Source organism: Felis catus, chromosome D2 (genome assembly GCF_018350175.1).
Source record: "Felis catus isolate Fca126 chromosome D2, F.catus_Fca126_mat1.0, whole genome shotgun sequence".
Classification (NCBI taxonomy): Eukaryota; Metazoa; Chordata; class Mammalia; order Carnivora; family Felidae; genus Felis; species Felis catus.
In genome coordinates this window covers 29,340,943-29,359,027 of record NC_058378.1, presented here as the reverse complement: position 1 = coordinate 29,359,027, position 18,085 = coordinate 29,340,943, and the positions used below count along the sequence as shown (strand labels likewise).

Below are 18,085 nucleotides of genomic sequence, written 5' to 3'. Positions count from 1 at the left end.
ATTAGTGTTTTGTTCTTTATTCAAGATGAGATTTGCACAGAGGGGTCTCTGAATTAATGAGGAACTATTTGATTTAAAAAAAAACCCTCATTATTCTTTGTATACCCTCAACAATATCTTCTAGTGACAAGAAAGAAATATTCTTAATAACCAGGGAACATCAAGGAGTCTTGGGTGCTCCTGGCAAGCTGGCGGATATGCTCTCGACCCTGACATCTGAGCAAATTCTGTGCTAACGTGGCAGCTTTGAGGCCTATTGAAAACTTTAATGGCAGTTGGATATCTCCATGGGATTCATATAAAATAGAGTTTCATTTCTTGAGACAAATTAGAAAACCAAACCAAGAAAAAAAAGGTGGTTGTGGCAGAAGGGACTGAATAAATTAAATATGGCATCCCGTTTTTTTTTTGTTGTTGTTGTTGTTTATTTATTTTTGAGACAGAGAGTGTGATCGGGGGAGGGGCAGAAAGAGAAGGAAACAGAGGATCCCAAGCGGGCTCTGCACTGACAATAGCGAACCCGATGCAGGGCTCAAATACACAAACTGTGAGATCATGACCTGAGCCCAAGTTGGAAGCTCAACGGACTGAGCCACCCGGGAGACCCAAAATATGGCATATTTTTTAAATGAAAGTAAGAAGAATGTTCTTACATGGCTTGCAGTTCAGTTCAGATACATCAGGCAATTCTCAATCAGTAGAGATTACACAAAAGCCCTGCTTGCAAAAGGATAGCCTTGAGAAAATACGTTGCTCACAATTGAGGCCAACATTAATTGGCTGTAATTATTCACCTGACATTGAAGGTCAAGACTTGTGTTCTATTTAAGAGGCCAGCCAAGATACCCTAGATACCACAGTGTATGTAATATGCCTGTTAAGTGTCTGTGATATGAGATGGAACCTCATTCCAGCTGATACATCATCAATACTCAGTAAGAGAAGTGCCAAGGGTCATCTTACAAGTCACTTAGAAGAAGTTGTTGAAAGTCATAGTTTGAAGGATGATGATAGTTATTATTGATGAAAACTGTGCTTTTCTACAAAAATATCATGAGAAGGAACTGATTCATATCAGGGTCCAAACCAGTTACACCATTTGAACATCGTGCAGATGGTGCCATGTTTAACACAGGAGTAAGTCTTAGGCTATTACTAATGGCAAAATGTCTACAGGCCTGATCATATTCATCGTGACTTCACCGAAGATAAATAAGACAAATGAGACATTCCCTAACTAGCAAAGATTAAGTTAGTCTTAACTAGGAATTATGGATTTGGACTAAAGTCACTAGAACTAAGGGTCTATAACCTCCTGAGGTAAACAGTATTCAAAGTGCAAATCTGTCTTGTGTGTCATCACCATACTGATCATCTTGGAAGACATTCTTTGTAGGGTGACTTGACAAATCAGAACCTCGAGAAGCATTTCTTCCACAGTCATTTGATACTGGATCCCCCCCTCCCCCCCCATTCCTCCTAAAGATACTCGGAAGCCACAATGCAATGAAAACAATAATTGCTTATTTAGCGGAAATAGAAATTATTCACTACAGAATAAATATTACCATGTGACTGCTTTGTACCTAGCACTGTACCAGGTGCTTTAAATGTGAGTCGAGAGGACATAGTTTCTGCTTAGTAGATTTATACCCACAAATATAATACAGGGACATCCTTAAGAAAGGACATCTTCCTTATTGGTGAAAAGATAAGGTTCATACTGTCATTTTATTCCTTTTTTAATCCAGTTGATATTTGTGCACCTTGGGAGAGAGAAGTTGCAAGTGAATGTGTATAGTGCTTTAGGCTGGATTTGGATCAAAGGAGTTTTTATGGATAAAGATTTGACTGAGGACACTTTTACCCCTTGACTGGCACAGGTGCCCAGAGCAACAGTTGAGTCAGAAAAGTTCCTGGAATTGTTGGGCTGGGGAGGGAGGGTGGCCCATGTAATCTTCCGAAACCTGGATCCAGCCACTGGCTCAGTTATTTCAGGGTTTTCCTGCTTCTGCTATTATATAATGAAGTGCTCTTCTTCAAATTCTCACTTCCCCTGCCCCCTTGCACTCTTCAAATTACTGCTGAAGCAGCTGGAGCCAGGGCTGCTGCAGCCTTGAAAGGCTGCCAGGGCAGCTGCTGTTGGAGTGTGAGCAACACAGCAGTAAGATTCTAATTTGATCATCTACCTCCCTTCGCACTCAAGAAGTGTGAGCGGTTCTCTCCCCCATATATAGAGTGGTTTTGATACTGTATAGAAGATGGAGGGTAGTCTGGCTCCATAAAATATTTTAAAATATAGATATCTCCTAGGAGTAGAGCAGTGAACTAGCATAGGGGACCCCAGTCTCCTCTACCACTGTTTTGCTGGGCAACCCTCCTTTTCACTTTAACCTTCTTTAAAAAGAAACTAATACCAGTACTTCCCTATCACAAAAGGAGGCACAAAGAGTTAAATAAAACTCCGCTCTCTAATTTTTGTTTTTTAGTGGCTTCTTGCCATTACTGGCAAAGAAATGCTTTGTTGGGTGGTAGAGAAAAATGAATCCTAGGGGCTGGAAAGCCAGAAGTCACTAAAGAAGTAAATAGAGCAGAAATAACCCAAACAAATATATTCATATGATCGGTTATCATGATGCATGCCATGTGATTACCATCATCAGTGGCTCTGACTCAGAAATTTTCTGACACTGGCAATGACTATGACCTCAATTCTGTCCTCACTGGTGGAAACTAACGTAAGCACACTGTTGCTGATAAGTCTCTCTGGAATCTGAGCCACAGCCTATCCTTGTGCCCTACGTCTGAACAATCCCGATCCCATTTATGGAGGCAAGAGCACACATCCTGAGGGCTAAGAAAGCCTATTCAGAATTTGGGTCTTTGTGCTAAGGACTGGTTTCCCACCATGTCTGGGACCTAATGTTTTTGGAGATTTATCTAAGAAACAGCTTACACAGATGGTCCCTGACTTACAATGCTTTGACTTATGATTTTTCAACTTTATGATGGTGTGAAAGTGGTACACATTCAGTAGAAACCATACTTCACATTTTGAATTTTGATCTTTTCCTGGCCTAGCAACATGTGGTATGATCCTCTCTTCTGATTCTGGACAGGGCCGGTGAGGCTCAGCTTCCAGTCAGCCATGCAGTCGTGAGGGCAAACGACCCATAACACCATTCTATACCCATATACAACCTTTCTGGTTTTCAACTTCAGTACAGTATTCAAATTATATGAGATATTCAACATTTTATTAGAAAAGAAGCTTCTTTTATAGTGTTAGATGATTAGATGATTTTGCCCAACTGTAGGCTGATGTAAGTGTTCTGAGCACGTTTAATGTAGGCTAGGCTAACCTATGGTGTTTGGTAAGTTAGACATATTAAATGCATTTTTGACCTCTGATATTTTCAAGTTATAATGGGTTTATCAGGATGTAACTAATGATTAATTCATTTTCCCATTTGTATTTGTCAAAGGCAAATATGAATCTGCCAATTAGAGAATCTAATTGTAAAGAGGCATCGGAGTCACCACACAAAAGCAGTTAAACCTGTTGGCTTTAACCAGTCCATGAAAAACTGAATGTAAAGGATAAGTGTTAAAGTCCTATTTGACTTGCTATAATAAAAATAAAAATAAAAATAGCTTATTTCCTTTATGGACTCCTATCTAGATATTAGAGATAGCCTTCAAGGTGCTTGGGAGAGACAGAAAAGCAAACAACTTTATTATTGTGCTAAATGTTGTACCAGAGGTATGCACCAGGTGATAAGATGAAGGAAAGACAGAGCACCTGGGAAGATTTGAAAGTGAGTGGAAGGAGACCAGGACACCTATCTGGTGTCTGGCTGGGCAGGTGGTGGCGAGAAGAGAGGAGACTTCAGCTGAGACTGGGTATAAATTATTCTGTGGGTAGTTGCCTTTGAAGAGTCAGCACTGTCTCTAGGATGTCACAACAGGGCTTCAAAAATTAAAACGTCCTGATTCTGGGGCACTTAAGCTGTTTTAAGGCTGGGTGAATTGGTAGTGAAGTAAGAGACAATTAGAGGTAGCTGTATTGGCTGTATCACACACACACACACACACACACACACACACACACACACACACACGTCCACTTATAATTCTTCATCAAAGTTGTATCCTCCAAGTCACAAACACATTGCTTTCCTACCTCATCTTTGAGTATAGCAAGGCTAAAATTCCAAAAGCAGATTACAAGAAAAGAATTGAGAGAGATCTTGCTTCACATAAGAATGTCTACTCAACTGATATAAATATGGATAAACATGTCTCACTCTTGACTCTGTTGGATTTTGGGAAACCATCTTGGATGAGTTAATAGGATGGACCTCTCCTAAAACTGATGTTTCTGTGGAAGTTGCACATTTAGCTCTTCCTTTAGGATCAATACTCATTGGAAAATATGCCATTTTTGCCATTTTGCCCTCAACCATGATTTCTCAGTCTCAGGACTACTGATAATTTGGGCTGGATAATTCCTTGCTACGCGTGGTGTAGAGGCTGCTTTTAGGCAATAGGCATGAACAATGGAAATGTGAGCAAGGCAAAAAGGCCCATGGCAAGCACCAAGCTTAATGCAAACAGACCCATTAAGACATAGCCCCTAACTGGCCAATGGGCTACTTACCACCAGGCACAGTTCCTAAGAATTACCAAAAAAGGGAAAATTCCATATGTCCCCATACACCCTTACCCTGTCCTAGAGCTAAAGCCCCTCACCTTGGCCTCATTGCAGACAGTCTTCCTTTGTTGTTTGGCCTGCAGCTCCCTTGTGGTGTATTCAATATACTTCTATCTTCTTTGTTCTGCCTTGGATGAATTCTTTCACCACCCAGCAGGTACCCCCACCTGATCAGGACACCCCATGGGGGGCTGTCATTCTATGCATTGTAAGATGTTCAGCAGCATCTCTGGATGCCAACAGCACAGTCTCCCAGTGACAACCAACAATGTCTATAAATATTGCAAATGTACTTTGCGGGGTAAGGAACCCTGACTGCTCCAAACTAAAGCATACCTCTAAGAGGACAAAATCTCTTTGGGCCTAAGTTTGGCATTCATACAAACAATGAACTATAAATCCAGGCATAGATTTCATCCATGTGGCCTTCATAATACAAAAAAAAAATCAAATGTGACTCAATTTTCACCTTTAAATTTATTGTTTTGGCAATAAAGTCTATATTACATAAAGGAAGGAATAATAGACTGAGAATTAGGAGAACTTGTTTCTAGTTTGGATTCTGCCACTAACTAGTTTTGTGACCACAGATAAACTAATGAATGTCTCTGGCCCTTCCTTGTGTTTTCATTTGGAAATCAAGGTGCCTGGGTAAATTTTCCAGTTCTAGATACAAAGACTATAAGATCAGAATTTGATGCCGCCTCCATAGTTGATACCATGGAATAGAAAAAGAAAAGTTTGTCCTGGTGTGATTCTTTATGTTAAGCCTCCTAAGAGCATTTATCTCCAACTCTTTGAACACTAAAGACATGTACCTGCAATTTGATTCTTCTGCAAGTCCAGAGAAACCTTTGGAGTAGTAAGTGGCTAAAAACTTATCGCCTGACCCCTATGTGTGATGACGGCTGCATTTAACAGCAATAGGATGGCCATAGAGATCAATGTGGCGCATGGGAAAGACGTTCTTCTTATTATGCAAGCTGTTATTAGATATCTAGGACTTCAAATGATATGGTAACAACTAGAAAAAAAATCTAAACCCTATCCTGTACTCATAAAAGACCAAAATCCTGAGCTACATCAGTAAATCTTGGATCCTACAATTTTGTGTGGGTACTGGGGTATGTTTAAAGTCATGACAGAAAGAAGTAATATTTTGATTACCTTTGTAAACACAGGAGCTGCAATGATAGGTTTTCCATCCAATCCTTGTAGATAGTTGGTAGGGCTCTGACACTATTAGAAGGGAACCAACAAAAGATTCATCGTCACTATGATTACTACCTAGATAATGATAGAACAAACCTACAGAATTTGGTGTATACTATTAATGTAAAACCAAAAAACTGACTTTTTCTAAATCTATGAATCACAGACTTCAAATTTTATATTGAATTGATTGTATTCTTTCTAGGTCATGGTGGTTGGAAATATGTGCTGCCCATCCCCACCTCTTCAACATATAGAACAATGTAATTAGCCCTAAACCCCTGAGGAAGTTCCATAAAACCTGAGTCTCCGCAGATCACAGATGGATTAGAACTAAAATGTAACCCGTCTGCATTACTAAATGGGTTAAATAAGAAACTGTTTAATTTTTTTAAGTTGTAGATCAATATGTTTACTTACACATAAATATATCAAAAACATGTTACAAATATGTTTAGATTAGTATGATTTCATATTTTTAAAATATTATGTATATTCATATACATGCATAGAAAATGTCTAGAACTATATGCTAGAAATTATTGACAGACTTACCTCTGAGGAGTGGGGGCATGGAGGTAGTACTTTGACCAAGGTTTTTATTGAATATACTGTATCTTTTGAATGTTTTTATTGAATATCTGTATCTTTTGAATGTTTTTATAATAAACAATCATCATCATCATTATCATCAACTTGAAGGATGAGAGCATTTAATGCTTTCTAAAAAATCATTTCATACTTGTTCTATCTTAGAAAGTAGAATTATTTGCAGCTCCATGAAACTGAGTTTCATGATATAGTGTCCTGCCTGGGCTGCTGTGAGAGCTGGCAGCTCTTTGTATATGTAATCAATGCCCTTCATTAAGCTGGAATATCAGACTAATTTATAAAGAGTTTTTTTTTTCTGTGAAATTTGCCTATGAAGCTAGAGAATATGTTCCCAAAACAATATCAAGTGCTGATATCCTACATCAGAGGTACAAAGTGATTATCATGACCATGGAAGCATGTTGCCAAAGTCATTATGAAGTTGCAACAGAGGAGAACACAATCATGCCTTGCAAGATAGGCATGGTCACAGTGCCTGCCCATAAGTCCATGGCACTTGTGTTTCACTTGGACTCTTGTACCTGTTGGATGGTTGACACACTGGGCTGGGCCACCACATGCTGGGCTTGGGGTACTGCTGAAGGAATGGTTGCAGAAGTAGTGGGAGTAGATGATACTTCTTTTGGCTTCTGGATTCTGAGAAATGATTAAAATATAGATTTTAAAATGGACCTATCACTGTGAAAATTCTTTCAGAAAAGCTAGTAATGTCATCATTTCTTACAGTTAGATATAATAAAAATCTTCAACAGTATTCCACAAAAACACTTCTTTTCTACATAATTTGATAGACAATGCAAGCAGGAAGATGATAAAATGCCACTCCTGTCCTTGAGTTAGTTATTCTTAGCTGGGGACTCAAGTATATTCATAAGTAACTGAGATTCAAGACAAGTGCTATGACAGAGCATGTGCAGAAGATAATTTTTTTGAGATTTTTGTTGTTGTTGTCCTCTGTGTTTTCCCTCCCCTTTCCATTCCAAGTAAGAGGCCAGGCTTTATAAACCTTTGATTCTGGAATTTTGGCATGGCAGAAAGCAGAAATAGCCTGAGTCAACAAGCTCTTCAAGTTTACATAAATTAAATTAAAGAGCTTATTTGAAGGGCAAGAAGTATTCATGAGAAGACTGTGGAGGGGAGATTATTTTAGTCTTGCTGTGGAAAGGGGGAAGTCTGAGGATATTGCCAGAGAGCCTGACAAGAGGGAGAACCAGAGTCCAGAGGGGAGGGCAACCCCTCTGGTTAAAGGGATCCCACTCTTACTAAAGAGTACCCAAGCATGTCAGAAAGCAAAAAAAAATGCTGGACTTGAAAGGATCTTGAGGTCTGGGACATAGGCCTCCCTCCCAAATCCTGTAGGGATAGATGACCAATGACAATATGGGCTTCCCTTTTGTCCAGATGTTACTTCTCTCTGCCTCATCTCTAAAATGGCGAAATAAAGGGCACCTGGGTGTCTCAGTTGATTAAGCATCTGACTCTTGGTTTTGGCTCAGGTCATGATCTCAGGTTCATGAGATTGAGCCCTGAGTAGGACTCCATGCTGGGGCTGGATATGGAGCCTGCTTAAGATTCTCTCTCTCTCTCTCTCTCTCTCTCTCTCTCTCTCTCTCATTCTCTCTCACTCCCTCTGCCCCTCCCCTGCTCACACACTCTCTGTCTCTAAAATAAATTAAAAAAAAGGGGGGGAAATAATAATTCTTACTTCAGAGGGTTTTTGTAAGAGTTAAATAAGGTAATTCATGTAAGGCACGTAGAAAAGTGTTTAATGTCAAATACTATGTGTCTATGTCTATATCTATCATCTTTGTACAGCCATGGAGGGAGAAACAGATGCCCAATAATGACTGATTGAACATTTTTTTCCAGCCAGGAAGGATGGGGTCGCAGAAGCAGAATTATGTAGTGATACATAGGCTATCAGTGTCCCCTAGGCATCTGTTTTCTTCTTCTACAATAATAGAATTCCTTATTTCTTTACATGGCTATTCCAAATAAAGACTGAATTTCCAAACGTTCATTAAGCCACATGTGGCCACATGACTACTCTTTGGTTATAGGATATGAGGGATAGTGATGTATGTGATCTAAGAGAGATGACCTTAAAAGGGAGGGGGCAGGGAATGCCTTTTACTCCTTCCAATCTGAGACTAAGATAAGGCTATTCCTCAGAATGAGATGAAGTTGGAAACCAACTGGAACCCAGTGAAATGTGGAGCCATTCTATCAGCCAAATCCATATGGTTATGTAAATGGGAAATAAATATCTGTCTTATTGAAGTTACTGTTATTCTTACACAGAAATGTAAGCTAAATCCTAACTACTAAAAGTAGATTTAAAGAAAATAATCAAATGAGATATTCCTTGCTTATTTAAATTTGTATATCAAAATTCTTCCCTATTAGCCTTGTATTCCATGTTATGAGAGCCTTGAGGAAGAAGTGATGAATGTGCAATGGAGGAGGAGTTTATGAGTGAACTTAACTGGGTCTTGAAGGGTACATAGGAGTTTTCTAGGCAGAGGAGACAGGGCATTCCTAGCAAAGTGAACAGCTTGAACAAAGGGGTGAAAATAAACTGTACATTGTTTGAGTGAAATGAGAGCAATATGAATAGCCTGAGGTGACAGAATGGAGGAGGAGAGGGCAGGAAAGCCTGGTTGACACTCTACTGAATCAGGCTTTGTATGTCATGTTAAATTTTTTTAAATATTGTTCATTTTGTGCTTGGTTTTATTTTCCCATAGATAATTTTTTTTAATGTTTATTTATTTTTGAGACAGAGAGAGACAGAGCATGAACAGGGGAGGGGCAGAGAGAGAGGGAGACACAGAATCCAAAGCAGGCTCCAGGCTCCGAGCTGTCAGCACAGAGCCCGACGCGGGGCTCGAACTCACGGACCATGAGATCATGACCTGAGACGAAGTCAGACGTTTAACCGACTGAGCCACCCAGGCACCCCCATAATAATTTTTTTTTTAGTCAAGAAAGTGATACGATCAGAATTATCTTTTAGAGAATAACTGGTTGTAGTTTGGAGACCATAAAAGAAAGAAAAGGGCTGGAGCAACTGTAGTGAGGTAACTGGCATAAAGAGTCAGGAAAGAAGGAGGAATTGAACCACAAGAATGAAAAGGAAGACAGTTAAAGGAGAGAAATCATTCAATCTGGTTATGAATTGTCATATCTACACAAAAGCTAAAAGCAAATTATTATTCCAAGGTAAGCACACACAAAGGATTTCAAAGAATAAGGCATGATTTCTAAGGTCAGAAACGTCCTTAAGGAACTTCCCCTCTGTAGGGGAGGACAGAATTTACAAACATAGTTAACAACTGTAACCAGCCTTCTAAATGTCACCCTTCATTTCGAGTAATCTCAAGGAATGGCTGTTGCATCTGTTTTCAGGTCCCATGCCTTCTGTCCAAAGCTTCCTCTGCCTAAAAATGCTCTTTCCTTCCTTGTTTGGGGGTGTCCACCAACTGTTATTTTAAGACTCAGCTCAAGGTCACCAACTCTGAAGTCTTTCCTGATCTCTCTTTCCATCCCCAATGAATTAATAGTCCTTTGTGCCAAGTCCTAACAATCCTGCCCATGGTTATATCATAGTCTATTATACTTTATTACCCTACTGTCTATATGCTTGGTATACATCTCTTGCTATATTTACCATGTATTTCTCTTTAGTAAACAGTGAGCTTCTTAAAGGTAGGAAGCATCTGGTTTTTCTTATTACCCATTATGTCTAATAAAGTCCTTGGTGTAGAGTAGGTGCTTAGTTGATAATTGGGGAAAGTAAAGAATGGATGGATGTAACTTTGTTCAGTACTCAGTATAATTGTTTAGCAAAAAGGTTATGACTTACTCAGATCACTCACTTGTATAATTTAGGATAACCAGGTTTTGTGTCCTTGTGAATATTTAGTGAATATTTAGTCAGAAAACATGAATTTTTTGAAGTGTTGCACTACTTGTTTTTTACCCTGTAGATATAAGTACAATGATATTTCATAGGTGATATCTCATTTTTAAAATATTGGGAATATTAAAATTCATCTACTAGGCAAGATTTAAAGCTCTCAAAATCTACTCAATATATATTTTGGGAGGTAATATCCTGGAGCCACCCTCTTCAAGTTCTACTAAACCAATTAGTAGCTTTCTCAGGATCTGACAAAGCTATAAGATAGAAAATAGCTAAAGCTATAAGATAAAAAATTAGAATTACCGATTCATCTCTTCCTTGTTAGGGTCCCCTTCTGAGTCAGAAGAAGAAACCCCTGGAAAAGTAAGAACAAGACATGAAATGTTTAAGATGATAATTTCTTAAACTAGTTCCTAGGCATTTGAAGACCTATAGAATTTTAGACCTAGAAAAGAACTCAGGGATTTCCTACACTAACACCCAATTTTATAGATGAGAAACAGACCCTAAGTAGTTGAAGGACTTGCTCAAGGTCACATGGCTAGTTAGTGACAGAGTTCAAATTAACTGGTCCAAATGCCAAGTGCTCTTGTGTATTAAACACCTGCTGATGTCTTTAACAGAGCAGCCTTTGCAGACGTTTTATGCTGTCTGTAAATCCTCTTGCTCTTGGCCTACACAGATTAAATAAAAGGAGGGATTACACTGGATTCTAAACATTGTAGGTGTAGGTGGATACTCTTCCGTCCACCCCTAATATTAACAAGGCATACTTCATTTGGGAGTGGGGGTGTTTGAAGTTCTGTTGCCACAAATCAAAAAAAATCAGTAGTCCAATCTCAGCACTGTTAGCAAAGCTTTGATCTCAGATTTCCTTTTCAAGATAGTGAATTCCAGCAAGATATAACTGAGCTAAATCTGGAGGTATTTATTGTATTCCAAAAATTTGAGGATAAAAACATACAACACATTTCTACCATGCATTATTCATTTTTATCATTATTCATGCATCTATTCAATAAATGTTTATCAAATATCCACTATGTACTTGGTACTACATAAAGTATTACAGATATTAAAAAAGAATGAGACAGTCCCAGTTTTACAATCTGGTTGGTGAATGAGCACTTACACCAAAATAATACAATGTTTAAGTGTTAAAACCAAGGCATACATAATGTATTATAGATGATAAAAGTGCTAAAGAATGGTCCTCAGAAAAAACCCAGAGATGAGATAAAATGGAACAAAAATTTGGTAGATATATAAAGAAGACAAATTTATTTCTCCCCTAAAATTAGTCATGTAATTTTGGTGTGGACGTAAATGCTTCTCTAATGCTCCCAAATGGTCTTCCTGCTTCTACCCTTGACTCACTGAGGAATATTCTCAACGAGGAACCAGAGTGATTCCATTAAAAGCTAAGTCAGATTATGTCACATTTCTGCTCAGAATCCTCTACAGCTTCCCATCTCCCTCAAAGTAAAAGCCAAAGACCTTACAATGACCTACAAAGGCCTATACAATCTTCTCACCTGCCTCCTCCCACCTCTACCCATCTGGAACTTCTGACTTCATCTGTTACTTTCTTCCATGTTTCCTCCATTTTGGCCATATTGGCTCATCTCTATATCTATACACAGACTCACTCCCTCCTCAGGGTTAGTGTACTTATTGATTTCTCTGCCTAGAGTGGTTTTCCCTTGACTATCCTTGTGGTTCACTCCCTCATTTCCCCCAGGTCTTCACTCATATGTCATCTGGTTAGTGAGGTCTTCCCTGACCACCCTATCTGTAGAGCTGAAGCCTACACACACACACACACACACACACACACACACATATATACATAGACATACCCATACACATACCCATGCATGTGTGCATTCACACAAATATACATATGCATACTTCCTATCTTCTTGCTTTCTGTTTTTTCTGTAGGGCTTATATATACTGTGAGATACAGAAAATATATCTGTTGGTCTCTGCTCCCAGTTCCCAGCATGGAGCTGCTAACACTTGTAATTTCCTAAGTTATGAGCATTTCTTGTTCTAATATCTGTCTTTGACCCCCACAGGGCTCCTAAAGTCTTATAAATTCCTAAGTGATTAGAGTGCAAGAGCATTTTTTGTTCTAATGAGGTGACTCTGGATGGCTCCTAAATGGGGGCTGGTCACCAGAAAGACTAAGCCATGATTAGAAGCTTGGAATTTTCATCCCTGCCCCCCATCCTCCTGAGGAGGAAGAGGGCAGGAAATGGAGATAATAATTGATCATGCCTACATGGAGAAGCCTCCATAAAAATTCCAGTAGTACAAAGAGCTTCCAGGTTGGCAAATACATCCACACTGGGAGAGTGACACACCCCAACTCTATAGGGACAGAAGCTCGTGCACTCTGGACCTTCTCAGGCCCCACCCTTTATATCTCTTCATCTGGCTGTTCATTGTATCCTTTCTCATATCCTTTAATAGACTGGTGAATGAAAGTGTTTCCCTGAGTTCTATAAGCCACTCTAGCAAATTAATTGAACCCAAGGAGGGGATTGTGGAAACCTCTGATTTGTAATCAAATGAGACAGAAGTTGTGAGTAGCCTGGGGACCTCATACTTGTAATTGGCATCTGAAGTGAGGTAGGAGTAATCTTGTAGGACTAAGCTCTTAACCTGTTGGATCTGACACTGTATCCAGGTAAATGGTGTTAGAACTGAGTTAAATTGTAGGACACTTAACCCCACACACTACACACATGTTGGAATTTATTATCAGAACAATTTCATAAACATATCATATTACATACTTTATTCATTTATCTCATCTATTTTTTTGTCTCTTCCACTAGAGTGTAAATTCCATCCGTCCAAGAACCTTTGTCTATTTGGTTCACTACTATTGTCCCCACTGCCTAGAAGAGTGTGTGGTACAGTAGGCCCTTGATAAATATTTATTATAAATATATGTCTTACTAGTAAGGGCCATACTCTAAGAGCATTTTGTTTTACCTTCTATATAAATCTCAGCAGAGGTTGAATCTGTCCCATAGATGTTAGAAGCAAAGCAGGAATAGCGTCCTGTGTCTTCCTCAAAGGCTTCAGCAATGGTCAGTGAATGCAGATTTCCTGCCTGGGCGATATGAATGTCTGGCGAATTTTCAAGCTCCTTGCCTTCACAGTACCACCTGTGAGGAAGGGAATATTACACATGACTGAAGTGTGAAATTGCATAGATGCTTCAGATTGTTCCCTAAGAAGAAAACTGTGACAATTTAGAATCAGAACATTAAATGGTATTTAGAAAATGGCTCCTATTAAGAATTACACAACTGAGAGAAGATGGATTAGAAAGCAAATATAGCCAACCACAAGGAGCAGAGTCTTTGATGTGGAGCTTGGCTTCTCCTAAAAAGATGTATAGCTTTCTATACTATGCATTAAGCAAGTGCTACTTTGTTTATTTGGAGAGAATCTAAGATACTAAAAGATCATGACATTGGCATGTCTGAGTGGCTCAGCTGGTTAAGCATCTGACTCTTGATTTCAGTTCAGGTCATGATCTCATAGTTAGTGAGTTCGAGCCTCATGTTGGGCTCTATGTTGACAGCACAGAGCCTGCTTCGAATTCTTTTTCTCTCCTCGCCACACCCCATCCCTCCTCTGTTTCTGCACACGCTCTCTCTCAGAATAAATAAATAAACATTAAAAAAATTAAAAACAAATAAACAAAAATTTTTAAAAAGTTCATGAGGTTGAGTGTACTCATTCCTACTATGAAATTGCATCTAACTTAGCTAAATGAAAATTATTTAGTTCAGTTACTTGAATCATCCGAGTAAAGAGGATGGGTCACATTCTTCAGTAGTGGTCCAATTTTGGCAAATGACCTAAGTTAAGTAAGTTTCTATAGGTTATGATATTTTATTTTGATTCTATATATTTGAAGTTAGAAATTTTTATTATAGTTTTTTTGGCTAGAAGTTTACATAAAATAATGTTTAAAATGTGGAGGTACATAGTAAGAGAAAAAGACATCAAAACTACACAAATAGGTAGGCCTGAGTGGTGCAGTCAGTTGAGTGTCCGACTCTTGATTTGGGGTCAGATCATGATCCCAGGGTTGTAGGATCAAGCCCTACATTAGGCTCTGTGCTGTTTGTGATTCTCTCTGTCTCCCTCTGCCCCTCTCCCCTGTTCTCACTTTCTCTCTTTAAAATTAAAAAAAAAAAACACAACTACACAGAAATACAATATCTCATGTAACACGTTGACAAAAGTCTAAACGTTTGATGACTCATCCACTGTTAGGAACATAAAATGGTGCAGCCCTTATGAAACCAATACAGCAATATCTGCCAAAATTACAGACGCATTTATCTTTTGACCCAACAATCCCACTTGTGGGAATCTATCATATAGATACACTTGCATGCATACAAAATGACAAACATTCAGGTTACTAATTTAAATAGTGAAAGATTGGGGCACCTGAGTGGTTCAGTCAGTTAAGCATCTGACTCTTGGTTTCAGCTCAGGTCATGATCTCACAGTTTGTGACCTCGAGCCTCACACTGGGCTCCACAATGACAGTGTGGAGTCTGCTTGGGATTCTCTGTCTCCCTCTCTCTCTACCCCTTCCCTGCTTGCTCTCTATCTCTCTCTCTTTCAAAATAAATAAACATTTAAAAAAATTGTGAAAAGAGTGCCTGGGTGGCTCAGTCGGTTGAGTGTCCAACTTCAGCTCAGGTCATGATCTTGTGGTTTGTGAGTTCGGGCCGTGCTTTGGGCTCTGTGCTGACAGTTCAGAGCCTGGAGCCTGCTTCGGATTCTGTGTCTTCCTCTCTCTCTGCCCCTCCCCCACTCATGCTCTGTCTCTTTCTCTCCTTAAAAAATAAATAAACATTAAAAAATTTTTTTTTAATTGTGAAAGATTGGAAACCATCTAAGTGTCCATCCTTACACTTAGGAGACTCATGAAATAAACTATGGTACAGCCACATAATGGAACACTATGCAGCTATAGAAAGAGTTGGAGAAAGATCACTATGCATTAATATGGAAAGAATTCCAAGATATATAGTTAAAATTTTAACAAGAAGCTACAGAATAGTGAATATGGAGTGTTTATGTAAAAAATGTGGGTTGTTATGGGTTGAATTATTTCCCCCCAAAGGCTGTGTTGAAGTCCTAAGCACCAGTATTTGGGAATATGACCTTATTTGGAAATAGAGTCTTTGCAGACCTAATCAAGTTACAACGAAATTACTAGGTTAGGCAGTAATCTAGCATGAAGGAGGTTCTTTAAGAAGAGGAAAACCCTATGAGAAGGCAGAGACACACAGAGAGAATGGCATGTGATGGCAGAGGCAGGGATTGGCATGATGCAGCTGCAGGTCAAGGAATGCCAGGGATTGACAGCCACCTCCATAAGCTGGAAGAGACAAGAAAGGAGTCTGCCCAGAGTCTCAAAGAGAGCATGGCCCTGGTGACACTTTGGTTTTGGACTTCTAACCTCTAGAACTGTGAGAGTTTATTTCATCCAGTTTGTGGAACTTTGTTACAGTAGCCCGAGGAAACTAACACAGGGGGCAAAAATAAGATATAGTCATATTGTTTGCATTTACATAAAGAAAACTGGAAAGATTGAAATGAAAATCAAAAGTGGTTCCCTATTGAGAATGAGGGGAAATAAGGTGGATGAAGACAGCTAGGAGTGAGATATCTCAGTGTGCCCCTTTTTATATTGTTTTCATTTTTTGAAATAATTGTTAATTAACATCATAATAAAAAGTAGTTAGGTGGAGAGGTGTTACCATTATTCAGAAATTATAGGAGTCTGGGCAATTGCTAATCTAGACTGTAATTCTAACCATTCAGTGTTTTAATCCCTCCCTCCAAGCATGAATAAAGCAATTCCAAATCAAATTTGCCCATTCAACTACTTCTCAACAGTCAAGATTTTCTCTACTCTTCCATAAATATGTCATATTTACCTCAACATTCAAGTCTCTGCTCATGTTCTCCTATCTGAGATTCTCTTTTTCTGCTTTTCAGCTACTGCACATATACCTCATCTATCAGTTTGGCTCAGATATCACCTCCTTTACAGAAAACCTTTTACCATTGATTCTCAATGATTGTTATTTTTTCTAACTTCACTTAAAAAAAACCTGTACTATGTCATGCAAGGCTTGATTATACACTGTCTTTTATTATTCTCTATTCTGGGGATTTGTCCCACAAATGTCACTGGATTGTCAATTCTTTGAAGGTAAGTACAGTGCTTTATATGCTCTTGCAGCATGCACAGAGAATATAAAGTTTTCTGTATTCTCTCCTTTGGCCATCTTATCTCATCCCATAGTTTCAATTAATCACCTCTATTTGGGATTACATCCAAATGTGCTTTTCCCAGCTCTGACTTCTAGATACCTTCTCCTGCCACTCTCCCTTCACTATGTTCCAACCACACTGGGTTTTTTTTTCTACTCTGTGAACACATTAAACTATTCTCCATGTTAGAAATTTTGTTCTTTCTGAAATCCTCTTCCCCAGATCTCTACAAAGATAGGTCCTTCTCATCCATTGAGGCCTCAGCTCAAGTGTTATCTTAACCTTAGAGAGGCCTTTCTTGACCCTCTTCCTAATGTAGCCACCTTAACCTCAGATACTCTATCATGCTACACTATTTTGTTATCTTTACAGTACTTATTATCTGAAACTGTCTTATATACTTGTTCACTTTGCCGTTGTCTACTCCACTGTAAAGTCCATGACAGGACCTTATTAGTCTTATTCACCAATGCCCTGGTGCATGGTAGGTATTCAGAAAATAACTGTTGGATTTGTTGAAAGACCAAATGATGGAAAGGATTGATAGTTAATATTTTATAAGAATTTTATTACTAGCTTCATCAATTCTATGCCAGTTTTTGATCTCTTGTGACAGTAGCAGTATATGTCGTTGCTGAAATGGGTCCATAAATCTCCCAAGCCATCGATCTCAGTAATACCCTGAGGAGCTCGTATGAACTGATCCTCAGAGCATGTGTAGTTTAAATACAAACAGTGAGCATCCAGTCAAACAAGACGTATTAAGCACATGTGTTTATCTTTACTCCCCTCTTGAAATGCCCCTAAAATGAGGATAAAGGAATTTTTAAAAGGTATAAAAGTACAAGAACCAAAAGAATGAGAAGGGAGACAAGAGCAGACCTGAGACCCCACAAATTTCTGGAAGGTGGAAAGCAAATTGAGGAGCCGAGAGAGTTGAAAAATCTGAAAATCAAGTGCCTGTTTGGGGATGTCAATGAAAGAAGCCAATTTTTGCTGCAGAACCCTGCCAAGTTTCAGAATTTGGAAATACAACTTTGGAGTGTGGAAACAGCCTAATAATGGGGAAAAGACACAGAGCTTAAAATAGGGTGACTGATTTCAAGTTTGGGAAATTAGCATTGAGATCCCCATGGCAGGTCACATCCTCTATTCTGAGCAGTAAGGGGATGCCCAGGGGTGAAGGCTGAGTCACTGGCTGCATAAGCACCTGCTTCATATTGGAACAAGGAGAAGGGATTCTGGAGAGATTTCTCTACAGAGAAACAAATAGGCCTTGTGGCTCAACTGAA

General features: G+C 39.0%; 1 protein-coding gene across 4 annotated transcripts in view; it reads right to left on the bottom strand.

Moving 5' to 3' along the window:
* MYPN (myopalladin) overlaps positions 1–18,085 on the bottom strand; it is a 112,460-nt gene that overhangs the window by 51,220 nt on the left and 43,155 nt on the right. For all 4 annotated transcript variants that reach the window (XM_006937819.5, XM_006937820.5, XM_045040051.1 and 1 more), the window contains 4 exons: positions 13,470–13,645; positions 10,767–10,818; positions 7,060–7,174; positions 5,882–5,953 (listed from right to left, as the gene is read on the bottom strand). In XM_006937819.5, the coding sequence (XP_006937881.3) occupies positions 5,882–5,953; positions 7,060–7,174; positions 10,767–10,818; positions 13,470–13,645 (415 nt within the window). The remainder of the gene's footprint in view (positions 1–5,881; positions 5,954–7,059; positions 7,175–10,766; positions 10,819–13,469; positions 13,646–18,085) is intronic.